At 42.3% G+C, this 23,095-nt stretch overlaps 1 protein-coding gene and 1 long non-coding RNA gene across 3 annotated transcripts in view; both read right to left on the bottom strand.

Annotated features, from left to right (window-relative positions):
* Positions 1–18,240, bottom strand: part of LOC310853689 (uncharacterized protein) — a 71,728-nt gene extending 53,488 nt beyond the window's left edge. Inside the window, exons 1-3 of one of the 2 annotated variants that reach the window (XM_083758085.1) lie at positions 18,191–18,240; positions 17,016–17,261; positions 16,461–16,592 (exon numbers count right to left, since the gene is read on the bottom strand). In XM_083758085.1, the coding sequence (XP_083614211.1) occupies positions 16,461–16,539 (79 nt within the window). In that variant the 5' untranslated portion in view covers positions 16,540–16,592; positions 17,016–17,261; positions 18,191–18,240. The remainder of the gene's footprint in view (positions 1–16,460; positions 16,593–17,015; positions 17,262–18,190) is intronic. The other variant, XM_083758086.1, reaches the window with a different exon arrangement.
* LOC310853691 lies at positions 13,782–14,173 on the bottom strand. Its single transcript, XR_014568822.1, has 2 exons — positions 13,992–14,173; positions 13,782–13,935 (listed from the first exon to the last, which is right to left on the bottom strand). It is a non-coding gene; the product is annotated as an uncharacterized lncRNA (long non-coding RNA).
* Positions 18,241–23,095: the final 4,855 nt, after the last annotated feature.

Below are 23,095 nucleotides of genomic sequence, written 5' to 3'. Positions count from 1 at the left end.
GTGATAGAAATCCTAAAGGGTCATATATAGAGCCAACCACAGACAAGATGCCACGTCTAGTGTGTGGTCTTTCAGGTGCCGTATTTGTGAACTTGAACACATCTGTTTCAACACACCAGTGTAATCCTAGAGCTCTTTCCACTGGCAGATTGTCCTTGTCCAAGTCCAACTCCTTGATCTCTTTGGCCCTGTGCTCATGTGGAATAGAAGTTAACACGGCACGGCTGTTGCTGATCCATTTAGACAAAATGAATCCACCCCTCTGGCAGAGAGCAGTCAGGTCTTTTACTAATTGTACTGCTTCTCGTTCTGTGGGCATGGATTTCAGACAATCATCAACATAAAAGTTGTTATTTACTGTGTTTGTCACTTCAGGTGGAAAGTGAGCTCGGTTGTCTTCAGCAGTCTTTCTCAAAGAAAAATTGGCACAACTTGGTGATGACACAGCTCCAAAAAGATGTACCTTCATTCTGTATTCGGCCAGATTTTGCTGCACATCACCTTCAGGCCACCATAGGAATCGCAGGTAATCAACATGTTCATCCGAGACCTTAACCTGATGGAACATGGCTTTGATGTCTGCCATCAAGGCAACTGGTTCCTGTCTGAATCTGGTGAGGACTCCAATAAGTGAGTTAGTCAGATCGGGACCCTGAAGCAGTTGAAAGTTAAGTGATGTTCCTTTAAAGACTGCTCCACAGTCAAAGACCACTCTCAAGGTGCCTTTCTTTGAGTGATGCACACCATGATGTGGGATATACCAGAGTTTTCCATCACTTCGATTCAGCTGGTCCACTGGCACCAATTCAGCGTAGCCACTGTTAATCATGTCTGTGAGGAAAGATGTGTATTCATCATGGAACCTCTCATCTTTGTTGAACTTGCGTTTCAGGCTCTGGATGCGTTGCTCTGCAATACAACGGTTATTTGGCATGATGGGATCTTCTTGTTTGAAAGGTAAGTTTAGGCAGTAATGTCCATCTTTAATTTTTGCTGAGTGGTTTATAATATCAAGGAATTTGGCCTCTTCTCTTGACATTTCCTCCGTTTCATTACTGGCTTTTTCACTGAAATCTTGATTGTACTGTTTGACAAGTAACTCTTCCAGGTTTAGAATAGATATTCTATTGACAGCAACAGCAGGGCAGCCATTCTCATCCCTGATGGTGTCGTCTCCTCTTAGTGGACCATAGATGACCCACCCCAATAGGGTCCTCACTGCGTATGGTCCATCTGCTTGGCTATTAACCACCTCCCAGGGTTCCAGTAGCTTCGAGGCGTTTGTGCCGATGAGGAGGTCAATGCCAGAGTCTATTTCAGGTAGTGTGATATGGTTTAAATATGGCCAGTGAGACAAGTCTTGTTGTTTTGGAATGTTGTGTTGTGAGACAGGCATGGTTGCGTGTGTGAACACATCAGGCAGTTGAAGAAAGTCATCCGAGTCCATCCTTGCTATTTCCAAACCAGTGATATGATAGCTAGACTCAGGCTTCACCTGATTCATCGTTCGGAGGAGTATGTTTGTTTTCTGTCCTGCCATCTTGAGCCTTTTCATTAGGTTTTCAGTGCAGAATGTAGAGGTGCTGCCATGATCCAAAAATGCGTAGGTTTGCAAAACTGTGTCTCCCTTGTGGCTCTTCACTTGAACAGGTACGATGGAGAAGATGGAGGTTTCATCACCGGCCCCAATATGACCACATGTGTGCGGTGAGATGACAGCCTTGCTTTCATTTGATTTCTGTGTCGGTTGTTGTTCTCCTTGTTGAATGTGAAGTATGTCAGGATGTTTCAGTTTGCATGTGTCACAAGTTAAACGACCTCTGCAAAATTTCGATAAGTGTCCTCTTTTTAAGCAGCCAAAACAGATTCCATTTTGTTTTAGGAAATCTATTTTCTCCCTGTGGCTCTTTTCCATGATTTGAGGACACCGTTCCAATGTATGGCCACTTCTTTTGCAGAACAGACATGGGTTGTGACTGATGGATGCATTCATTTTCTCTCCATTTGACTCCACAGCTGTTATGGGTGTTACTGTTGTTGCAAAACTGCTTCTTGGACTTGACCTTTCTTTTGATTTAACAGTGGTTTTGACAGTTGAAGTCTGCTTAGGGTCCTGGATGTTTCCAAAAAGTGGGTCGGACATTATCATCACTTGTCTTTCGATGAAGTTAACAAGATCAGGAAACATAGGCCGACGACCTCCCTCCTTTAGCTCACAGGCCCTGTTCCTCCATATGTCTCTCAGCTTGTATGGCAGTTTCAAAAGAATGGTCCTCATGTTGGAAGTTACATTCATCTCGTCCATGTAGGATAGATTCTCCATAGCATTGCAGCAACCTCGGAGGAATAGAGAAAATGCTTCCAACCCTTTTGCATCCTCTGATTTGATTGTTGCCCAGGCAAAAGCCTTTTCCATATATGCCGTGGCAATCTTATTCTCATTTCCAAAATGCTCTTTGAGCAAATGCTTTGCTCTTGGGTAGCCTTGTGACGGAGGCAGATGTTGGCAACTGCGGACAAGATGTTTTGGATGCCCTCTTGTATATTGCTCCAAAAAGTGTAGACAGTCACCATAATCATCTGTCTTTTTTTCAATTGCCCTCTCAAATGCCCTGATAAAACCTTGATATTGCAATGGATCTCCCTCATAAACCGGAATGTCTCTTTGTGGCAAAGTGGAATATAGATTCTGTTTGACCAATAGGGCCGTGATGTCATTCTGTCTTTGTAACACATTTGAAATATCACCTTGATTAACAACATTTGTAACAGTAGGTGAAGTACATACAGTTTGACCTTGAACCCCTGTTTTCATTTGACCTGGTATGTTTTCAGTTTGTACATTTCGACTGAGGAGAGGGTATTGCAATAATGGAGTTTGCCTGGGGTGAGAGTATTGCAATAATGGAGTTGTGTAATGAGTTTTGTCAGTTTTTTCATAAGCCTTTTCCTTTGGCCTTACAACCTGTGGCTGTGGGGGAGGCTTCGTTTCCATTGACATTTTTCCCTTTTGTTGGGTCGTTTGATCTGGTATGAATGAGTTTGGATTTAATGAATTTGTTTTCCTTTGAGTAACAGCAGCAGCCGCTCCTTGTTCCTCTGAGTGCATCCCTATTGATATTCTTGATGCTTTTCTTGATCCCATAGTTTCCAGTACCTGGGCCTTTGCATTGGCTGCTGCCAGTTTTGTCTCCATCTCCAGTTTCTCTTTTTGCATTCTGAGTTGCTCCTGTTGCTTTGTGAATTGCTCCTGTTGCATTCTTTGCTGTGCTTCAATCTGATGTTTCTTTCCCAAGGCAGCCATCTGTTCCATCAGAGCAGCTTTTTCAGCCTGGGCAATAATGAGAGCAGATGATGTCGATGAAGATGCTTTGGATGTGGTGGATTTGCGTGTGGATTTTAATCTAGCAATATTTGACACACTGTCATCGGGTCCAACCTCATCAGAATTGACAACACTCATGTTTCCACTTTCATCAGGAATGTATGTTATTGGTGGTTCATTTTCAACAGTGACATTTTCAACAGTAGTATGCATTTGAGATTCATTTTCTTGGGTGACAGGTATGTATGGCTCAGTATCAACAGTTACAGTGACATGTGGAATTGGCTGTTTCACTTCTGATAACCATTTGTGTACATCATGCATGAAACCCTCCAGAATGTCAATCTTAGGTTGAAACCACTGATTCTGCCTCTCGAATTCCTCCGCTGGTATTTGCAAAACCACCAGAGATGAATGCTCTGCTCTTGCTTCACCACATAAATGAATTAATTCATCCAAATGACCTTTTACAGCCTCCAAATTGTCATTTGAGTTCATGAGCTCCTTCATTGATTCTCTTAATTTGACAGCCTTTTTAACTGCCAATCCTCTTGCCCTTTGATGCTTAGCAACCTCCATTTCCAAGCCTTTAGCTGTAAGTTTGACAACTCTTTTTTCCTTTTCCGGATCCTGTGTAATGTCGACATCTTGTGGCTGAGCATCTCCATCACCACTAGACATGTTTGCTCATTGATTCAAAGCCAGCTTCCAAACCAACTCACCCAATAGAGCTGCAGGTGTGTCCAATCACCTGTCAATCAGTGTTGGCAGTGAAACAAACAATATGTCTGTCCAGTTGTGGCTCTTTTGATGTCCTTTTCACTCGTAGAGCGTCGTTCTTACTTGAGTGTAACTGCCATTTTTCCAGTTTCCAATCTTTGGCTGTTACCTCACAGGTATGGGAGTGATCCTACGCAGTACACACAGAAATTGCAACAGATGGATGTCCAGTCTTTGATCCAGTTTGAGTGTTATTTATTTATCAGAAATCAGAAATGAGATTGAGCATGAACATGAACATACCAGTGATGTGAGTGATCCAGTGATGTTATTGGTAGATTATAGGTTATAGGTTAGTCTCTGTGCTGCCGATACTGCTGTGCTGGTAAGAACGGTTTGCTCCCTGGTTCCCTGTGTCTAGTCCCTTCCTAGTGCCCCTGTGTCACCTTATAAGTGGTCACCAGCTGTGTGTCTCAAGCCCGCCACCAGGTGGTCAAACATAATACTGGTAATAATAATACAAATAATGCCTCTCTTCTAATGGCTCCTACAGTATATAGTCATCAGTTTTAGTAATCATAGCTTAGTTTTAATTTAGTTTTCGTCAGTGAAAAAAGGTAGTCGATGAACATTTTTCGTCTTAGGGCCGATTCATACTCCTATTTTAGAGCCGAATAAAAGTCGGTTCGGCTCTATAGAGCCTACAATGTGACGTCATTGGGCTTTGTAGAGCCTACAATGTGACATCATTGGGCTCTGTAGAGCCTACAATGTGACGTCATTTGGCTCTGTAGAGCCTACAATGTGACGTCATTTGGCTCTGTAGAGCCTACAATGTGACATCATTGGGCTCTGTAGAGCCTACAATGTGACGTCATTTGGCTCTGTAGAGCCTACAATGTGACGTCATTTGGCTCTGTAGAGCCTACAATGTGACGTCATTTGGCTCTGTAGAGCCTACAATGTGACGTCATTTGGCTCTGTAGAGCCTACAATGTGACATCATTGGGCTCTGTAGAGCCTACAATGTGACGTCATTTGGCTCTGTAGAGACTACAATGTGACGTCATTTGGCTCTGTAGAGCCTACAATGTGACATCATTGGGCTCTGTAGAGCCTACAATGTGACGTCATTTGGCTCTGTAGAGCCTACAATGTGACGTCATTGGGCTTTGTAGAGCCTACAATGTGACATCATTGGGCTCTGTAGAGCCTACAATGTGACGTCATTTGGCTCTGTAGAGCCTACAATGTGACGTCATTGGGCTCTGTAGAGCCTACAATGTGACGTCATTTGAGGTTCGGGGGGGGGGGGGGGGGGGGGGGGGCGGGTACCGTCCTAAAGTCGGCTCTTTGGTGCTACTGAAAATTTCTGACGAGTCGAAATCATTTCGGCACTACAGCGCCGAAACAGCGGTAAAATAGGAGTATGAGTCTGAGTATGAGTCAACGAAATCAACACTGATGTAAACAAGTGTTTTTTCTGGTTTTATCGTCGTAGCAGTAGATTTTGTATTGACCTGTATACTACTATTGGTACGTGGTCTGCTCTTTCTTCCCTCTATGCTGAAAATAGACGATACACACTTAGGGATGTCAATGGCTAACCGGAGAGCCGTTAAAACAAATCTGAATATACTTATGGGCTTCACGGTTAACTTTAAAAGTAATAAATGTATGTTCCTGATGGTGTTATTTAGTTATGGAGAGATGTCATCATTCTAAACACTCAGGGAGGTGCAAGAGATATTTCTATGTCCAAGAGAACACTAGATAGATTACATACACAGAGAGAGAGAGAGAGAGAGAGAGAGAGAGAGAGAGAGAGAGAGAGAGAGAGAGAGAGAGAGCGAGCGAGCGAGAGAGAGCGAGAGCGAGAGCGAGCGAGAGAGAGCGAGCGAGAGCGAGCGAGAGAGAGAGCGAGCGAGAGAGAGCGAGAGCGCGAGCGAGAGAGAGCGAGAGCGAGCGAGAGCGCGAGCGAGAGCGAGAGAGAGAGAGAGAGAGAGACACACACACAGTGTAATAGTGTATTCAGTAGGCTATGGCATTTGTGGACATATTTACCATCATGCTTCCTTCAATGCATGATGAGTGAGCAGGCCGCTTCTTTTCACCCGACAGCAGGGAGTTTCCCCAGTTGGACGTAGCGTGTGGAAGGAACACGTTATTCCAACCAGTTCCTTTCCCCTCCATCAGGCATCCCGGCGGGCCAGGGGGAGGCAGTACAGAATACAGAATTCTTACTGCGTGTTTTTGAGGGGCGCTAGCCCCTCCTATATACTGCTTTATGTCCCAACTCGTGTCACATTTGCCATTGACAACCCTTGACAAAGAAAGGAGAATTTACATCATGTGTGTCTGAGCAAATCGACATGTTACGTCATGATGATGTACGATGATAAGAGTGCCCCATGAGTGTCCCCGTGTCTCCCCGTGTCTAGGGGACACGGGGAGAACATGTGAGGGTACCTACCCTAGGGGACACGGGGAGAACATGTGAGGGTACCTACCCTAGGGGACACGGGGAGAACATGTGAGGGTACCTACCCTAGGGGACACGGGGAGAACATGTGAGGGTACCTACCCTAGGGGACACGGGGAGAACATGTGAGGGTACCTACCCTAGGGGACACGGGGAGAACATGTGAGGGTACCTACCATAGGAGACAGTGTCTAATGTGGACTCTAATAATAATTGTAATAATTACCAGGCATTGTAGTGTCTACTGTTGACTAATAGCATTCCTGCAGCAGGATAAGGCTTTGTCCAACTCCTCAGTCAAAACAAACTTGTGTCAGAGCAGAGTGTAGGCGTAGGCAAAGCTGGGGTCCACCTGGGGAGGGAGACAGAGAGACAATTTAGTCATTCATCACGTCATTCATCACGCTCTTAATCCAGAACGATTCACAGTAAGCAACAACAACAACACAATCATGGTAATACATCACATACATGAACCATAAGTACAAGCTAAGAACCTAACAGTGAATTATCTATCTAATGAAACTATGCATATAAATATAGTGCTATGTCTATTGTCTACATAAAATGCTTTCTTAGTTACATAAGTTGAGTCTTTGCATGATAGAGACCCTAACAGTTATTAGTGAGATTATAACTAGAGTGAGACAGAAACAGTAATTACTCTAAGACAGTGGTTTTCAACCAGTGGTCCGGGGACCACCAGTGGTCCTTGGGTGGGTTCCAGGTGGTCTCCATGCTAAATGATGGATAGTTGCTAACAAAATGGACTAGATATTTAACTCTTAAGACCATAAAATGAAACCAAATGGACCCGTACGGATCCATTTGGTTTCACTTGATGCTCTCAAGAGTTAAATTGTCAAACATCTGCATGAGTTAATTTACACAATTCTACAGAAAGTCTAAACAATTAGAGAATGTAGAATAATTATTTTGATCAACATTTGCCTGTTATCTCTCCTAATGGTACCAACATCAATACTGCATGGACTAAAAAACATGGCATGGATGCACCTGGGACGTATGCTCATTGATGTGTCCCAAGGTCATCAGGGTTTCTGGTCTCCCAACATCACTCAGGTGACCCAGCCGGGGTGATCAAGTCCCAACTTACGTCCCAGTAGCTACCCTCGATCAGTCCCATTAGGGAAAGACAGGGTCACACAGTCCGCTGCTCCCGAACTACTCACTCTGCCAGGACTGGGAGGTCTGGCCTGTGGAAGGACTAGAATCTGTGGGATGTCTCCTGTCTGGGCCCCTCCTACGTCTCGCCAGGTCCACTCCTGCTCTCACCAGGTGCAGTGCAGGACCTGTGAGTTGGAATTGTGGATAACATCTTATCCAACGATAACAAAATATTGTTTAGTTTCGGGTCTGAGAGGCTAAATGTCCTCAAATGGTGGTCCGTAGCTCAAATTCTGAATCCGTTTCATTGGAACCGTTTCCGAATACGGTTGCCTGGTCCCCGATGGCCATGATTCACATTACCCGAGATTCAACAGCGCACCCGGGTACACTTGCATAACACACTTTAATCCTCCTGATGACGGTGTGCTTGATGGCTGGCGTGCACGGACACTGACCATCAACTGTGCGACATTGTCTCAAATAAATCCAGACACACTGAATTGCATTGCCTCAACGGTCCAGAGACCCGCCCCCCCCATGCGGTCCCGGGGACGGTGAGACCATTCGTGTTTGTGGAAGATGCTTCTAAACTTGTATTCTATTGCTAGTTTGATCACTTCAAATACTCTTTCGAATTACCGAAAATAGCAGATCTCATCATGTCATTCTTTGAGGGCAGGAAGGCCATGAAATAAAACAAAAAAATATGAATTTAACTTAACACATTTTGGACTGAGGCCAATTCTAAAAACGCCTTCTATAAACTGAACTAAGTTTTCTGGAAAAACTTCAAATTCAGCACGTTTGTGAAACAAGCTTGTATACATCTGCAAAACCCTTATTTGTATTGTAATAAGATTAGAGAGACCCACTAAGAGAAACCTGTGTGGAACGAGCTTCTTATTTATTTCTTGCCTTGATCTACGTCCTCTCTACTCTTCTCACTTCTCTAAAACACCCTGGACAACGCTCCACACGTCCTAGACTCTTCACCCTTCTCTAAAACACCCTGGACAACGCTCCACACATCCCAGACTCTTCTCCCTTCTCTAAAACACCCTGGACAACGCTCCACACGTCCCAGACTCTTCTCATTTATCTAAAACACTGAATAGCCTCTCTGTCCGAAAGAAAATACAATATATAATTGCTGTGAAGTTGCTTGATTAAGTATTTAATATTCATTTGATCTATTAAAGCCAAAGGCCATTCAACTTCAAACTCCATGTTGAAAACACACGTCTCTGCTTCTGGTGACTGATATTGTCCATATTGTCCATTAAACTCTAGACGGGCCTGTTGACTGATACCTTTTGGGCCTGCCCAAAAGTTATTAGTGCAGCCGCGCCCGGCAGCCGGCGAAAACTAGAGTTCTCAACAGGCCCGAAAATTAAGATATGCTGTCACCCAGGTGGATGCGTGCACGCAACCTCGAGGTCGCTTCTCGCCCTCAGGTGTCTTACTGGTATTGTGTGTGTTGTAGTGTGTGTGCGTATGTGTGTGCGTGTGTGTGTATACACCTGTACATATTCGGCCAGTTCAAAGTGTGCGGTAGCGATGTGACTCAATGGTCTGTCTGTGTGTAGTCTGTGCGTGCGGGTCAGTGAGTACTAGTATGAATGAATAAACTGCACTGACCGTAGCAGGCAGGCTCTGGGTGCCAGGCTGGGATCTGCAGGCTGAGCAGGGTCTGACGCGCTCAGAGTTCCATCCCACATGAGGCAGCAGGTGTCTGGGCTCGGCCTGGTAGAACTGGTAGGGCCATGAGAGGCTGGCCAGGGCCTGGGAGTAGGGATGTCAATTATCAATTCAATCATTCATTGATCACTGATAGCCTTATCGATCGATTAACCAGTTAGTTTACATTAGACATAGTGAAGTCACGAAACTATCAAATAATGAATGTTCAAATGTTTTCTTGCAGTCAATGTTCAGTTCCCGCGTCACTCAAGTGTGAACAAATAATGTTCAAATGCAATATGACGCACAAAGAATGTTCAAGCACGCAACACCAATATCAGACTTAATGAATGTTCCCCACCTCAAATAAAAGAAACCAGTCAGTCAAAACGTGGACTCGTGGCCCATAGCACTTACCCTACCCCCTTAGTTAAATAGCATTTCTGTAGAGTTAGATAGCATTTGATACAGACTTATAGCATGTTATGAAGACAGCACTATAATTGCATTGTATATAGTCATAGCACGTCATAGTACATATGTATAGCATAGTAGTATTATGTATAGTTTATATGTATAGTTTCATTATATAGATATTCCACTGTTACGTTCTTAGCTTACGCATGTTTCATGATAAATGCTTTTTGATGTATTCCCATGCTTTTTTGTTCTTGCTTAATGTAAGTCACTCTGGATTAAGAGCGTCTGCTAAATGCCTAAATTGTAAATTGTAAATTGACAGTTGATGCAGGTTGGCGTTTCTTCATCGAAACCTTCTGGGATGAAACCGGGCGTCGGACGAGCAGCCACGCTCCGTTGGGGAAATTACTACAACTCACTTCTTGGATTGTGTGAGTGACTAACCCACAGCGGGCTACAAACTACAGAACGTTTTTCTCTCACAAGCCAGAGGTAGGCTACACACGGACGCGAGCAGCGGACAGCTGAGCTGACAGCTGACAACAGCAAACTCCTCAAAGCGCGCGCCCGTTCCGTTCATTCATTCTCGCTCTCGTAGTGCGCGGGCATGTGACGTAGGGTAGTGTTAAAGGCACAGAGCGCCACAGTGTGTGTGTTTGTCTGTGCGCGCATGTGTGTGTGTGTGTGTGTCTGTGCTCGCATGTGTGTGTGTGTGTGTGTGTGTGTGTGTGCACCTGGCCTGTCGGTATATGTTGGCCACTCGGAGGCTCTCCCAGCGTGAGTTGAGGAAGTTCATCTGCTCCCTGATCTCCTCCTCCTCCTCTGTGAGGTTGCCCTGGGCGTCAGCTGGCAAGAAATAAATATAGTGCAGAGTGCCGCGCTACGAGCTTGTAGGTCTGCTATTTTTGAAAAATCGCGTAAATGTGGCACAACTCTTTTCAGAGCGAACATTCTTAACTCAAAGCTTTGCTTCTGGGGGGGGTCCCTGGAACAACATATTTTCAGATGGGGGTCGGTGGCCAATTACATATCATTTTTGGGGTCCTTGACATGAAATATGGAGCACCACTGATACAGAAACATAGTTATTTCAGAAAACTGTCAGAATTTAGAAGACATTCTTTAAATTTCGATGTCAGGCCTAAATGGGTTAAGGCCTGCCAAAATACATTGTTTTGTCAACAAATTCAACTGTAGACGGAAATTGCACAGCAGAATGAAATCAACTAAAATCTTGATATTCAGTAGACACACTAAAATGTTTTAGATGACAAAAATATGACAATTTTCTTATTCAAAGGACTATGAAATTTGCTGTCAAAATGAAGACTGGCTTTAAACACATCACTTACACTCCATCTTCAACAGTTTAGTCATTTATCGATTTAACGAGCGTCGACTGACTTACCGATAGGGTCTCTGCAGTCAGACCATGGGTCAGAGGTCACCGATGGGGTCAGTGCAGACCACGGGGTCAGAGAGGTGGGCAGGTTGACCGCGGTCACTCTGAAGTGGTAGACGACGAGCGGCAGCAGGCCTGTGACAAAAATGATGGCGGCCGACCCCCATCTGAAAAGATGTTGTTCCAGGGACCCCCAGAAGCAAAGATATGAGTTAAAAGAATATATATTCAAAGATCTGCGCCACACTTGACTTTTCAAAAATAGCAGATCTACAAGCTCAGAGAAAAATATAATAAATCTAATCACAATGCTGGCACAAATATGTTGGTCTTAAAGTGTATTTATACCTGCCAACCAGTGCTGCCCGTCTTAAAAATGTTGTTTCTTCCATATTCATTTCCAAAAGTAAAAAGATCAATTGCCTTCCGTCTGTTAGAAAAGTACTGTATTTGAAGGCCCTAGTCAAAGATATTGGTTCTGTTCTAGCCCTGAAACATGACTGTCATGATTATCATGACAGTCATGGCGCAACTGCAGCCTGTTTTACGCAATCGCTACATTTACAGTCCAAACGTGTACATAAACACTCAGATTCCAAATATAAAGTCCTCGCCACATGTGCCACGGGTGTAAGAAATTTGCTGGTACAGCGATTAGCATTGCTGTATCCCGCGTTGTTTAATAAAAAGCATTTTTATCCGAGCTGTTATTTTGCCATTGGCTTTCAACTACGCGCCCCTATCGGTCGGGAGGAGTGTGGCACTCTGTGTGTTCGATATCGCACGCTGACCGCCCTGTCAATGCAGGGATTGCAATAGGGAGTGCGCTCCCGGTGTGCAACTGTGGACCCCGTTTGAGTCATGTTTCAGGGCTAGTTACTCCATAGCTCTGGTCCATAGCTCTAATGAAATGCAATGCATTAGAGCTATGGACCAGAGCTACTTACTCCACACCTTTCAGTTCAGTTCCAATACAGTTCCCAGTCTATCCAAGCCCTTCAGCACGTTGCATAAAACCAGACAGCTAAATTCATTGTAAAGCCACACTGTACCAGTTTATAAACAACCGTATCGGTACTCACTCACAAAAGGTTTGTTGTTTAAATCCCCATGCACTGCTCCTTGTTCTCCACTCAGAGTTAGACCCGTAAGGGTCCATTTGGTTCCATGTGTTACTCTGAATACTTTCAGAGTTACAGGGTGCATTTGGTTACAGGCAGCTACATGATAATGGCGTCACGTACGTCAGCTGTAGCTCCCTGTATCGTTTGTTGATGTAATCACTAGCAGGTGTGAAAACAGCCGATGTTCTGAGCTTGAAGATCGGCAGTACAGAGTCACAGAATTCTATAGGTTCACCGACTTCAATGTAACACACCGGAAACTAATTAAATAACTTATAATAAAAATAACTAAAAACGAATTGTCCTATTAATAAAATAGATCCATTAATTCACATTTTATTACATTATTTGTTCTGCCTGGTTTAAGAAAATAAACATTGTCTAGTATTCTTTATTGTATTAAATAACTAGTTGTTCCATTACGTTCAAACTAGTTCTATTCATTAATACATTTTAAATATGTATATTTATTTAAGAAAATAAACACATTGTCTATTATTTATTGTATTATCTAATAACTAGTTTTTCTATTAATAAACTAGATCTATTCATTAGATTGTTAAATTATACTTTATTACATTTGTTCTGCCTGGTTAAAGAAAACAAACATATTATTAAAGACTTGTTTACATTGAGGTCCATTTGCTTCAGAACATTTAACTAAAAGTTATTCTAATTTCTAAAGTTTTCAAAGGAGTAAAGAGTCATTTCCTGGAGGAAAAGTACCAAACAACAAGCCAAACAGTCTTATTACTTAAAATTCTGTCTGGTCTTCGTGGTAAAAAATGTAATACAATTTAAAATTGCATACAGTAATTTAATTACAATATTCAACATTCATGGTTGGTGGCATGGCTCTGTTCTGGGAGATTGTCAGCATTCATATTAATAAGCCAGGTCATTCTGTAGAGACCTTGGGGTGAAAACCTTTGAATACCTGAGGCCTCCTTTTAGCCCATTTAGACCTGGTGAAACCTATGCCTTATACCATTCATGCCGGGATCCACCCGTCTACATCCTTTATTTATTGTTTCAATAAGAATTTGAAGGTTTTCAGAAAACCTTCGGCTAGGTTTTAGAAGGTCTAAATGTGTAAAATACATTAACTATAACTAAATATTCCTTAAACATGTAAATAGTACCACTGTATTCCTCATCCTTATTATGAACCATTTGATCGAGGGGTAATGGACCCATAACGGACACCCGGGTATAAATGCAATAATTTATTAACAAGAAAATAATGATTTACAGATATATGGCATCATTAATAAAGTACAATCAACATGAAACATATTACTTTTATTACATTTCTTTTTTTTTTACTATGGCGTCTTCTCTCGTGTATCATCAGATGTCCGGCTCCATGCTCGCCTCTCCTTGGAGGCCAGTTGGGTCAAAACACAGTTTACCACATTGTGACAGCTGTAGTGAGTCTACAGTCCACCTGCCTGCTGGCAATATAGCCTGGTTGTGATATGTAGATGTGATTGATACGTTTGTTTTTTTAAGTCATTCTATAATTACAATACAAAGTAATTGTATTTATTTTATGTATTACTATTGTATTTTATATATTACTATGTTATTACTAATTTTATGTATAACTATATTACTAATTGTATTTATTTGATGCATTACTATGTTATTACTAATTTTACTTCATGCATTACAAATTGTATTTGTTTTATGTATTACTGTTATTACTAATTTTATTTTTATGCATTTATTTATTTTATGTATTACTGTTATTACTAATTTTATGCATTACTATATTGATAATTTAATTTATTTTATGTATTATTGTCTATATTAATAATTATATTTATTTTATCCATTAATTTTATGTATTACTAATTTTATTTTATTTATTTAATTTATTTAATTTATTTTATTTATTTTATTTATTTTATTTATTTTATTTATTTTATTTATTTTATTTATTTTATTTATTTTATTTATTTTATTTATTTTATTTATTTTATTTATGTTATTTATTTTATTTATTTTATTTATTACTATTTTAATTTACTTTTATTTTAATTTACTTTTATTTTAATTTTTTTATCGTTCGTTTTATCAATTTATTTATATTATTATCTAGTTATTTATATTGGTTTATTATTGTATAGTTTATTATTTTCAAAGAGCCCTGATTGATCACATCTACATATCACCACTACCAGTCAGGATCTGAGTGACTCAGAACCCTGGTGACCTCCAGATGGAGCCACACAGGAGACCAGCAACGTCCTAAAGAAAAGAAAGAAATTCTCATTACTACTTTGTTCATGAAACAATATTGATTGAAATATTTATTAACAGTTTGCAGAATTACAGTACATGTCAAGCACAAACTCAATACAAAGACTGTTAACTTTAAGTGGACGATCCAATTAAGCATTACACTTGTTTACAAGAGGGTCCACCATGTTCAATTAATCAAAACATTTAGAGACGTACAAATAAGACACTATGGGGAAGGGAGGGAAAATAAACTTATACAGTGAGGGGGAAAAAGGGAGTCAAGGGATTCACATGTCTTAATGACTGTTGGTAGGGCGTTCCACATTTTGGTGGCATAGGAGTGAAAATAATTTAGTCTCTTGTTAGTGCCGAATCTGGGTTGTACATGGTTCGTTGCACTCCCTCTGGTGTTGTGGGTGTGGACTTCGTTAACATTAAGGAAGTATCTAGACAGGTACATGGGTATCTTGGTGGTGTATCGAATCTTGTGGACCAGACCCATTGCAAGATGCTGTACTCAGTCGTCGACCCCAAGCCATTCCAGCCTGTCAAAGTGGGCAGGGGTGAGGTGGGTTCGGGGGGTGAGGCCAAGTATGAGCTTGACCAGTTTGTTTTGGGAAGTCTGGAGCCTAGTTTTAAGGGCCTGTGGTACCAGGAGGTGCATGCATAGTCAAAGAAACCTTGTACGAGGGCTCCTGTTAAGGTCTTCAAGGTGTTTTTGTTGACCAGTGAGGAGATCCTGTAAAGGAATCTTGTTCTTCGGTTGACTTTTTTGATTACGATGGTGGCCATTTTATCACTGGAAAGATTAGCCTCCAGGATGGAACCTAGGTAGGTAATTTCAACTTTACGTGTGATAACATTGTCACCAACTCTAACCAAGAAGCCATTTGCCTTGCTGAGATTACTATTAGATCCAAAGAGAATGGATTCAGTTTTTCCCATGTGTAAAGATAGTTTGTTATCAGCGAGCCAGGTGCAGATTCTACCGAGTTCAGAGCTGAGGGCCTTTTCAACCTGCAGTTTGTTCCTGTCCGAGACCAGCAGTGCCGAGTCATCTGCGAACAGGAACAAGTTGCAGTCACAAGCTGATGTCATGTCATGATCATAGTGTGTGTGTGCGCGTGCGTGTGTGTGTGTTGTATAGTTACCTTGCTGTGATGTAACTCTAAAGGTGATCAGAAATAGTTGCTCCATTGGCTAGAAACGTGCTCTTCACCGGCATGATGATCTTGTTCCTAAAAAAAGTCTATAGTCAACCCTAACTGATTACAGAACATGATATAAAAAAACACAACTAGAAGGATTTAGGCCCGTCACAATTACCTAATCGCCAAGTATTTGAGATACTTTTTTTAGAGATAAGTCATAATCGTCTCCATGTTGAAAATGTTCATATATTTTCAAACATTTTAAAGAAATAATGGAAGCAACCGATCTACAAGCTCTAAATGTGTCACTTTGTAATTTACTTCTTTTTTAGTGTATAAAGTTATTGAATTATGCCATGTGCAGCTTTTTGTTTACAAAGCCTACAAAAGCCAAAGTTTTATTTAGAATGTTAGTATGACGACAATTAAATCGGCCATTATAAAACCTTAAATTCTGACAGGCCTAAACGGGTTCCAGTGGCGTCTACCGAACCTTCCAGCTCCGTCCGAGCCTCCCAGCGACCCAGAAGTCCTCAGCGGAAACAACCGGGGAAAGCTTCGGATCTCGGGCATCGGCTGAGATCTCCATTCTAACAAAGAACGAAAGACACACACCCCAAATTAGCTTTGCTGTGTGTGTGTGTGCGCGTGTCCTGTCACAACATACACATGCACTTACAGTAACGTTTAAGAATAGGGATCGACCAATTATCGGCAACGGACGATTATTGGCTTTTTACGAAGCCTAAAAAAGCCCTAACCCTAAAGCGGTTCGTACCGTTGAGTTCCTCACCGGGCAGGCCCAGGTCCGAAGTCCTCCAGCGTCTACCCAGATCTCCGTCCTCCCATCCATCCATGGACAGACCTGCAGATCTCCATCTCTAGAGGCTCCAGCTGTGTCTACTATGATCTCCATCCTGAGAGAGAAAGAAAGAAACCATTAGCTCTACAAGCTCACAACACGTTGCAACGCAGTGAGAGCTTGTAGATCTGCTATTTTTGCTGAACGCTCCCCCAGAATAGGGATGCTGGGGTTGAAGTGGTTCAAAAGTGTCATTAAGACTTTGATTAGCTTGGAAAGCGGACAGACATTCAACCACAGTGCCACTAGGAGGCATCAACACATGTACCGTCCTCAACATCTTTTGTAATTTGTATTCAAGTGCTTCTAAAAGCAGATGAGATATTGACTCTCAAACTATTGTGCGGAGTCATTTAGATTTATCATAAAATATTTAAAACATTTGGATTACTGTAAATGATGCCATTCTTCGTGCCATAACAGTAAAAAAGCAGTTATCCATCCTCAGAAACAAGCAAGAACTGTTCCTACTCACAGCTCATCAGAGTCCTCTGAGGAAGCCCCCGGGGGGGGGGGGGGGGGGGCTTTTGAACGGATCTCTGTCCAGGGAACATCAGCTCGTCTATCGATATCTCCATTCTAACAAAGAAAACAAAACACACCAAATTAGCCTTTCCGTGTGTGTGTGTGTGTGTATGTGTGTATATGTGTGTGTGTATGTGTGTGCACCCCCTGTCCAGCAGCAGCATTCCAGCGACTTCTACCACGATCTTCATCCTAACAAAGAAAGATTGATTAGAGTGACCAAGAGCCAGATATATATTCTATCCTGTCACAACATATACATCCTAGTACATCAGACTTTTATTTATAGAGAAGATTTAAACAGAAGCTAAACATATCACTTACAGTAATAAACGTTTAAGTTAGGGTTCTTTTTGACAGGCCTAACAGGGTCTCTTACTTTGAGTCGTCTTCTGAGGAATGCAGATTCCTGGACAGCGGGAGACCTGCAGTACATCTGGAAGAAAGACATGGCGGTTATCATCTATGAACGGCTGAAGAGCTTCGCACATCACTCCCTTGTTGTTGCTGCCAATAGTCTGGATAGTCTGAACTGTTAGGTTCTTAGCTTACTTCTTATTCTTGATGACAATTGTTTATGAATTTGATGTATTACTATGTGTTGTTGCTTACTGTAAGTCACTCTGGATAAATGTGATAACTGCCTAAATTGTTGAAATTCCTAGACGTGATCAATTAGGGTGTGCTCTTCGGTGATAGCAGTGGTGTCATTTGTATATTTTTACAGTCCGATTCCTCCCCATCATATCTTGCGGTGAAGCTGGACAGAACACTGTCCTTTAAACAACACCTGACAGCGTCAAGAGAAAGACCACCGCTTGTACCACACCGATACGGCGTCTAGCCGGTACCGAGGCTCTGCTGAGTACTGTGCCCCAGTCTGGAGCCATAGCCCTCATGTTGGTTTGGGGCTTTTTATGCCTTTACTGATAGTTAACAGTATATAGGAAAGGGGGGAGTGACACGCGGCAAAGGCCGTCGGGAGTCGAACCCGCAGCACGCCATCCGGCTGGCTTGGCAGCGTAGGTGCCCAGACAGTTGAGCTAACCATCCAGGCCACACTTAAATATTTAACTGCAATTTATTTGAGCGAATCGTGAAAGGCCTAGAGCGGTTCTTACTGTGCGGTTCCTTACCGGGCAGGCCCAGGTCCGAAGTCCTCCGGCATCTACACAGATCTCCGTCCTAAGAAAGAAAGAAATAAAGACGAAATTAGCTTTTGTTGAGCTGCATATTCAGAACCACTTAAACCCTCTATAGATTTGATAAAACAGACCTTTAAAGAGAGCATTTGGTATATGCTCCGATTTCACTCTACACAAATTGATTTGCCAAAAATAGCAGATCTACAAGCTCACAACACATTGCAACGCGGTGTGAGCTTGTAGATCTGCTAATTTGGCTGAACTCTCCCCCCAAAATAGAGATGCTGGGGTTGAAGTGGTTAACAAAAGTGTCATTAAGACTTTGATTAGCTTGGAGAGCTGACAGACATTCAACCACAGTGCCACTAGGAGGCATCATACTGCCATGCTATACTTCGTACCATAACAGTACAACAGATATCCATCCTAACAAGAAATATTCCTACTCACAGAAGTCCTCAGAGGAAACCCCCAGGAGGGAAGCTTTGGAACGGATCTCTGTCCTTCCACGTCTACCACGACCCATCCACCCTAAGAAAGAAAGAACGAAAGATTAATTAAAGTGACCAAGAGCCAGATATATGTACATTGTGTCCTTTCACATCATACACAAAATGTATAGAGAACATTTAAAACAGAAGCTGACCATACCACTCACAGTAATAGAAACGTTTAACATTTAAAAATGCAATATTGAAAATATGTTATGATAAATCTAAATGACAAGTCTAAGTGGTTTCTTACTTTGAGCCGCCTTCAGAGCCCCCCATGCAGATTCATCCATGGACAGTGAGAGCTGCAGATATCCACCTGTAGGGGCTCCGGTTGAGCCTCGCAGCATCTGGAAGGAAGACATGGTGGTTATAGTCTATGAATGGCTGAAGAGCTTTGCACATCACTCACTTGTTGCTGCTGCCAATAGGAATTTGTGATGTCTGTGTGGCGTTTGACAATTTGTGTCCCATTTGGTTTTTTTGGCAATACATACAATTTATATAGCGCTTTTCAAGGTACCCAAAGTTGCTTCACAAAACAGAAGTAAAAATGGCATGTTTGTGAAGCTTTTCGGTTCCACACCAGTGACTGCTGTTCAACAGCTACATCCACAACCTGCCTGCAACAACATCAATGAAGTGCAGACGACCCGAGTACTGTGCCCCAGTCTGGAGAAACAGGAACAAGTAAGAACTATTCCTACTCACAGCTCATCAGTCCTCTGAGGAAGCCCCCGGGGTGGGGGGCTTTGGAACGGATCTCTGTCCAGGGAACATCAGCTCGTCTATCGATATCTCCATTCTAACAAAGAAAACAAAACGCACCAAATTAGCCTTTCCGTGTGTCTGTGTGTGTGTGTGTGTATGTGTGTGTGTATGTGTGTGCACCCCCTGTCCAGCAGCAGCATTCCAGCGACTTCTACCACGATCTTCATCCTAACAAAGAAAGATTGATTAGAGTGACCAAGAGCCAGATATATATTCTATCCTGTCACAACATATATACATCCTAGTACATCAGACTTTTATTTATAGAGAACATTTAAACAGAAGCTAAACATATCACTTACAGTAATAAACTTTTAAGTTAGGGTTCTTTTTGACAGGCCTAACAGGGTCTCTTACTTTGAGTCGTCTTCAGAGGAATGCAGATTCCTGGACAGCGGGAGACCTGCAGTACATCTGGAAGAAAGACATAGCGGTTATCATCTATGAACGGCTGAAGAGCTTCGCACATCACTCCCTTGTTGTTGCTGCCAATAGTCTGGATAGTCTGTTAGGTTCTTAGCTTACTTCTTATTCTTGATGACAATTGTTTATGAATTTGATGTATTACTATGTGTTGTTGCTTACTGTAAGTCACTCTGGATAAATGTGATAACTGCCTAAATTGTTGAAATTCCTAGACGTGATCAATTAGGGTGTGCTCTTCGGTGATAGCAGTGGTGTCATTTGTATATTTTTACAGTCCCATTCCTCCCCATCATATCTTGCGGTGAAGCTGGACAGAACACTGTCCTTTAAACAACACCTGACAGCGTCAAGAGAAAGACCACCGCCTGTACCGCACCGATACGGCGTCTAGCCGATACCGAGGCTCTGGTGTTCCCCACCGCTGAGTACTGTGCCCCAGTCTGGAGCCGTAGCCCTCATGTTGGTTTTAGGGCTTTTTATGCCTTTACTGATAGTTAACAGTATATAGGAAAGGGGGGAGTGACACGTGGCAAAGGCCGTCGGGAGTCGAACCCGCAGCACGCCATCCGGCTGGCTTGGCAGCCTAGGTGCCCAGACAGTTGAGCTAACCATCCGGGCCACACTTATTTAACTGCAATTAATTTGAGCGACAATAATCGACCAGTAAAAAGAAACCTCATAAATCGTGAAAGGTCTAGAGCGGTTCTTACTGTGCGGTTCCTTACCGGGCAGGCCCAGGTCTGAAGTCCTCCGGCATCTACACAGATCTCCGTCCTAAGAAAGAAAGAAATAAAGACCAAATTAGCTTTTGTTGAGCTGCATATTCAGAACCACTTAAACCCTCTATAGATTTGATAAAACCGACCTTTAAAGAGAGCATTTGGTATATGCTCCGATTTCACTCTACACAAATTGATTTGCCAAAAATAGCAGATCTACAAGCTCACAACACGTTGCAACGCGGTGTGAGCTTGTAGATCTGCTAATTTGGCTGAACGCTTCCCCCAAAATAGAGATGCTGGGGTTGAAGTGGTTAACAAAAGTGTCATTAAGACTTTGATTAGCTTGGAGAGCTGACAGACATTCAACCACAGTGCCACTAGGAGGCATCATACTGCCATGCTATACTTCGTACCATAACAGTACAACAGATATCCATCCTAACAAGAAATATTCCTACTCACAGAAGTCCTCAGAAGAAACCCCCGGGAGGGAAGCTTTGGAACGGATCTGTCCTTCCACGTCTACCACGACCCATCCACCCTAAGAAAGAAAGAACGAAAGATTAATTAAAGTGACCAAGAGCCAGATATATGTACATTGTGTCCTTTCACATCATACACAAAATGTATAGAGAACATTTAAAACAGAAGCTGACCATACCACTCACAGTAATAGAAACGTTTAACATTTAAAAATGCAATATTGAAAATATGTTATGATAAATCTAAATGACAAGTCTAAGTGGTTTCTTACTTTGAGCCGCCTTCAGAGCCCCCCATGCAGATTCATCAATGGACAGTGAGAGCTGCAGATATCCACCTGTAGGGGCTCCGGTTGAGCCTCTCAGCATCTGGAAGGAAGACATGGTGGTTATAGTCTATGAATGGCTGAAGAGCTTTGCACATCACTCACTTGTTGCTGCTGCCAATAGGAATTTGTGATGTCTGTGTGGCGTTTGACAATTTGTGGCCATTTGTTTTTTTTGGCAATACATACAATTTATATAGCGCTTTTCAAGGTACCCAAAGTTGCTTCACAAAACAGAAGTAAAAACAAATTAGAAAATAAACTAGTTAAAAAGGTTAAAAACTAGAATTGTTTGGCATGTTTGTGAAGCTTTTCGGTTCCACACCAGTGACTGCTGTTCAACAGCTACATCCACAACCTGCCTGCAACATCATCAATGAAGTGCAGACGACCCAAGTACTGTGCCCCAGTCTGGAGCCGTAGCTCTCATGTCAAGAAGCTGGATGCTGCCCTCAACACAGGATGGGCCACCCCAAACAAACTGCCTGCCTGCTCTCGCTGGAATCACTCCAACAGAGGTCAGACGAGAAGCAGCCACGCTGGCCCTCACCGGGAAGGCACAGCTGAGTGAATCCCAGCCATCTCCTCCACAAGGTCATCAGAGACACCACAGCACACGTGCCTCAAGTCACGGTGCCCTTTGCCACAACACACACACAAACACACACACACACACACACACACACCAAGTCACGGCACCCTTTGCCACAGCACACATGCCTCAAGTCACGGTGCCCCTTTGCCAACACAGGCCCAAGAACTGCTCCACACAACACCAGCTGACACCTCCAAGGCATCCTGGGTGAAGGCAAGACAGAGGGACCAGTGGAATACATGGAGGACCCCAAATATGTTCTTTGCCAGCACCTCCCCTGCAAGGAGTGGACAACCCTCAAAGCAGAAGTGGGACATCTCGGACAGTGCCCACTGTGAATGCGAGGATCCACTACAGACTGTGGAACACGTAATGACCATTTGCCCCAAATACCGGCCACCGAATGGTGATCGTGGCTTAGGTGACCTAGAAAATGACACACTGTACTGGCTTGTTCTATGGACATACGGCAGAAGATGTTTATGAAACGTATTTTTTGTAATTTCTTCATTTTTTCCGGCATGTTTGTCAAACCTTTGTGGCATTTAATTTATGGAACTTGTGGATGTTTTTTTATTTATTGGTGAAGTTTTAGTGGCACTTTGAAATGTATTGACACATTTGATATATTTTTTGTTAGGGATGTCCGATATTATCGGCCGATAAAGGCATTAAAAATTAATAACCCTAACCCTTAATTTTACTTTATTTATTTTTTTACATTAAAAACATCTACAAGCTCACAATACAATAAGACACATGTGAGCTTGTAGATCTGCTATTTTCAAATGATTTTTATACATTTGAAAACTTGAGATGAGAGATTAGATCATTTTAGATGAGACATTTTGCATAAGTAATTATTAATAATTACTTTTGGTAAGTACATTTTTATACCAAAACCTTTGTACCTTTACTCGAGTACATGTTGAATTTACTTGTAACGGAGTATTTCTATATTGCAGTATTTATAGCCTACTTTTATTTAAGTAAAACGTTTGAGTTATGTTTCCACCACTGGAAAAAGCCTGCATATATATATATATATATATATATATATATATATAT

This window comes from Protomyctophum parallelum (genome assembly GCF_964188405.1).
Source record: "Protomyctophum parallelum genome assembly, chromosome: 22".
NCBI classification, from domain to species: domain Eukaryota; kingdom Metazoa; phylum Chordata; class Actinopteri; order Myctophiformes; family Myctophidae; genus Protomyctophum; species Protomyctophum parallelum.
Note: the sequence above shows the minus strand (reverse complement) of the source record. Positions and strands in the feature narration are given on the sequence as shown.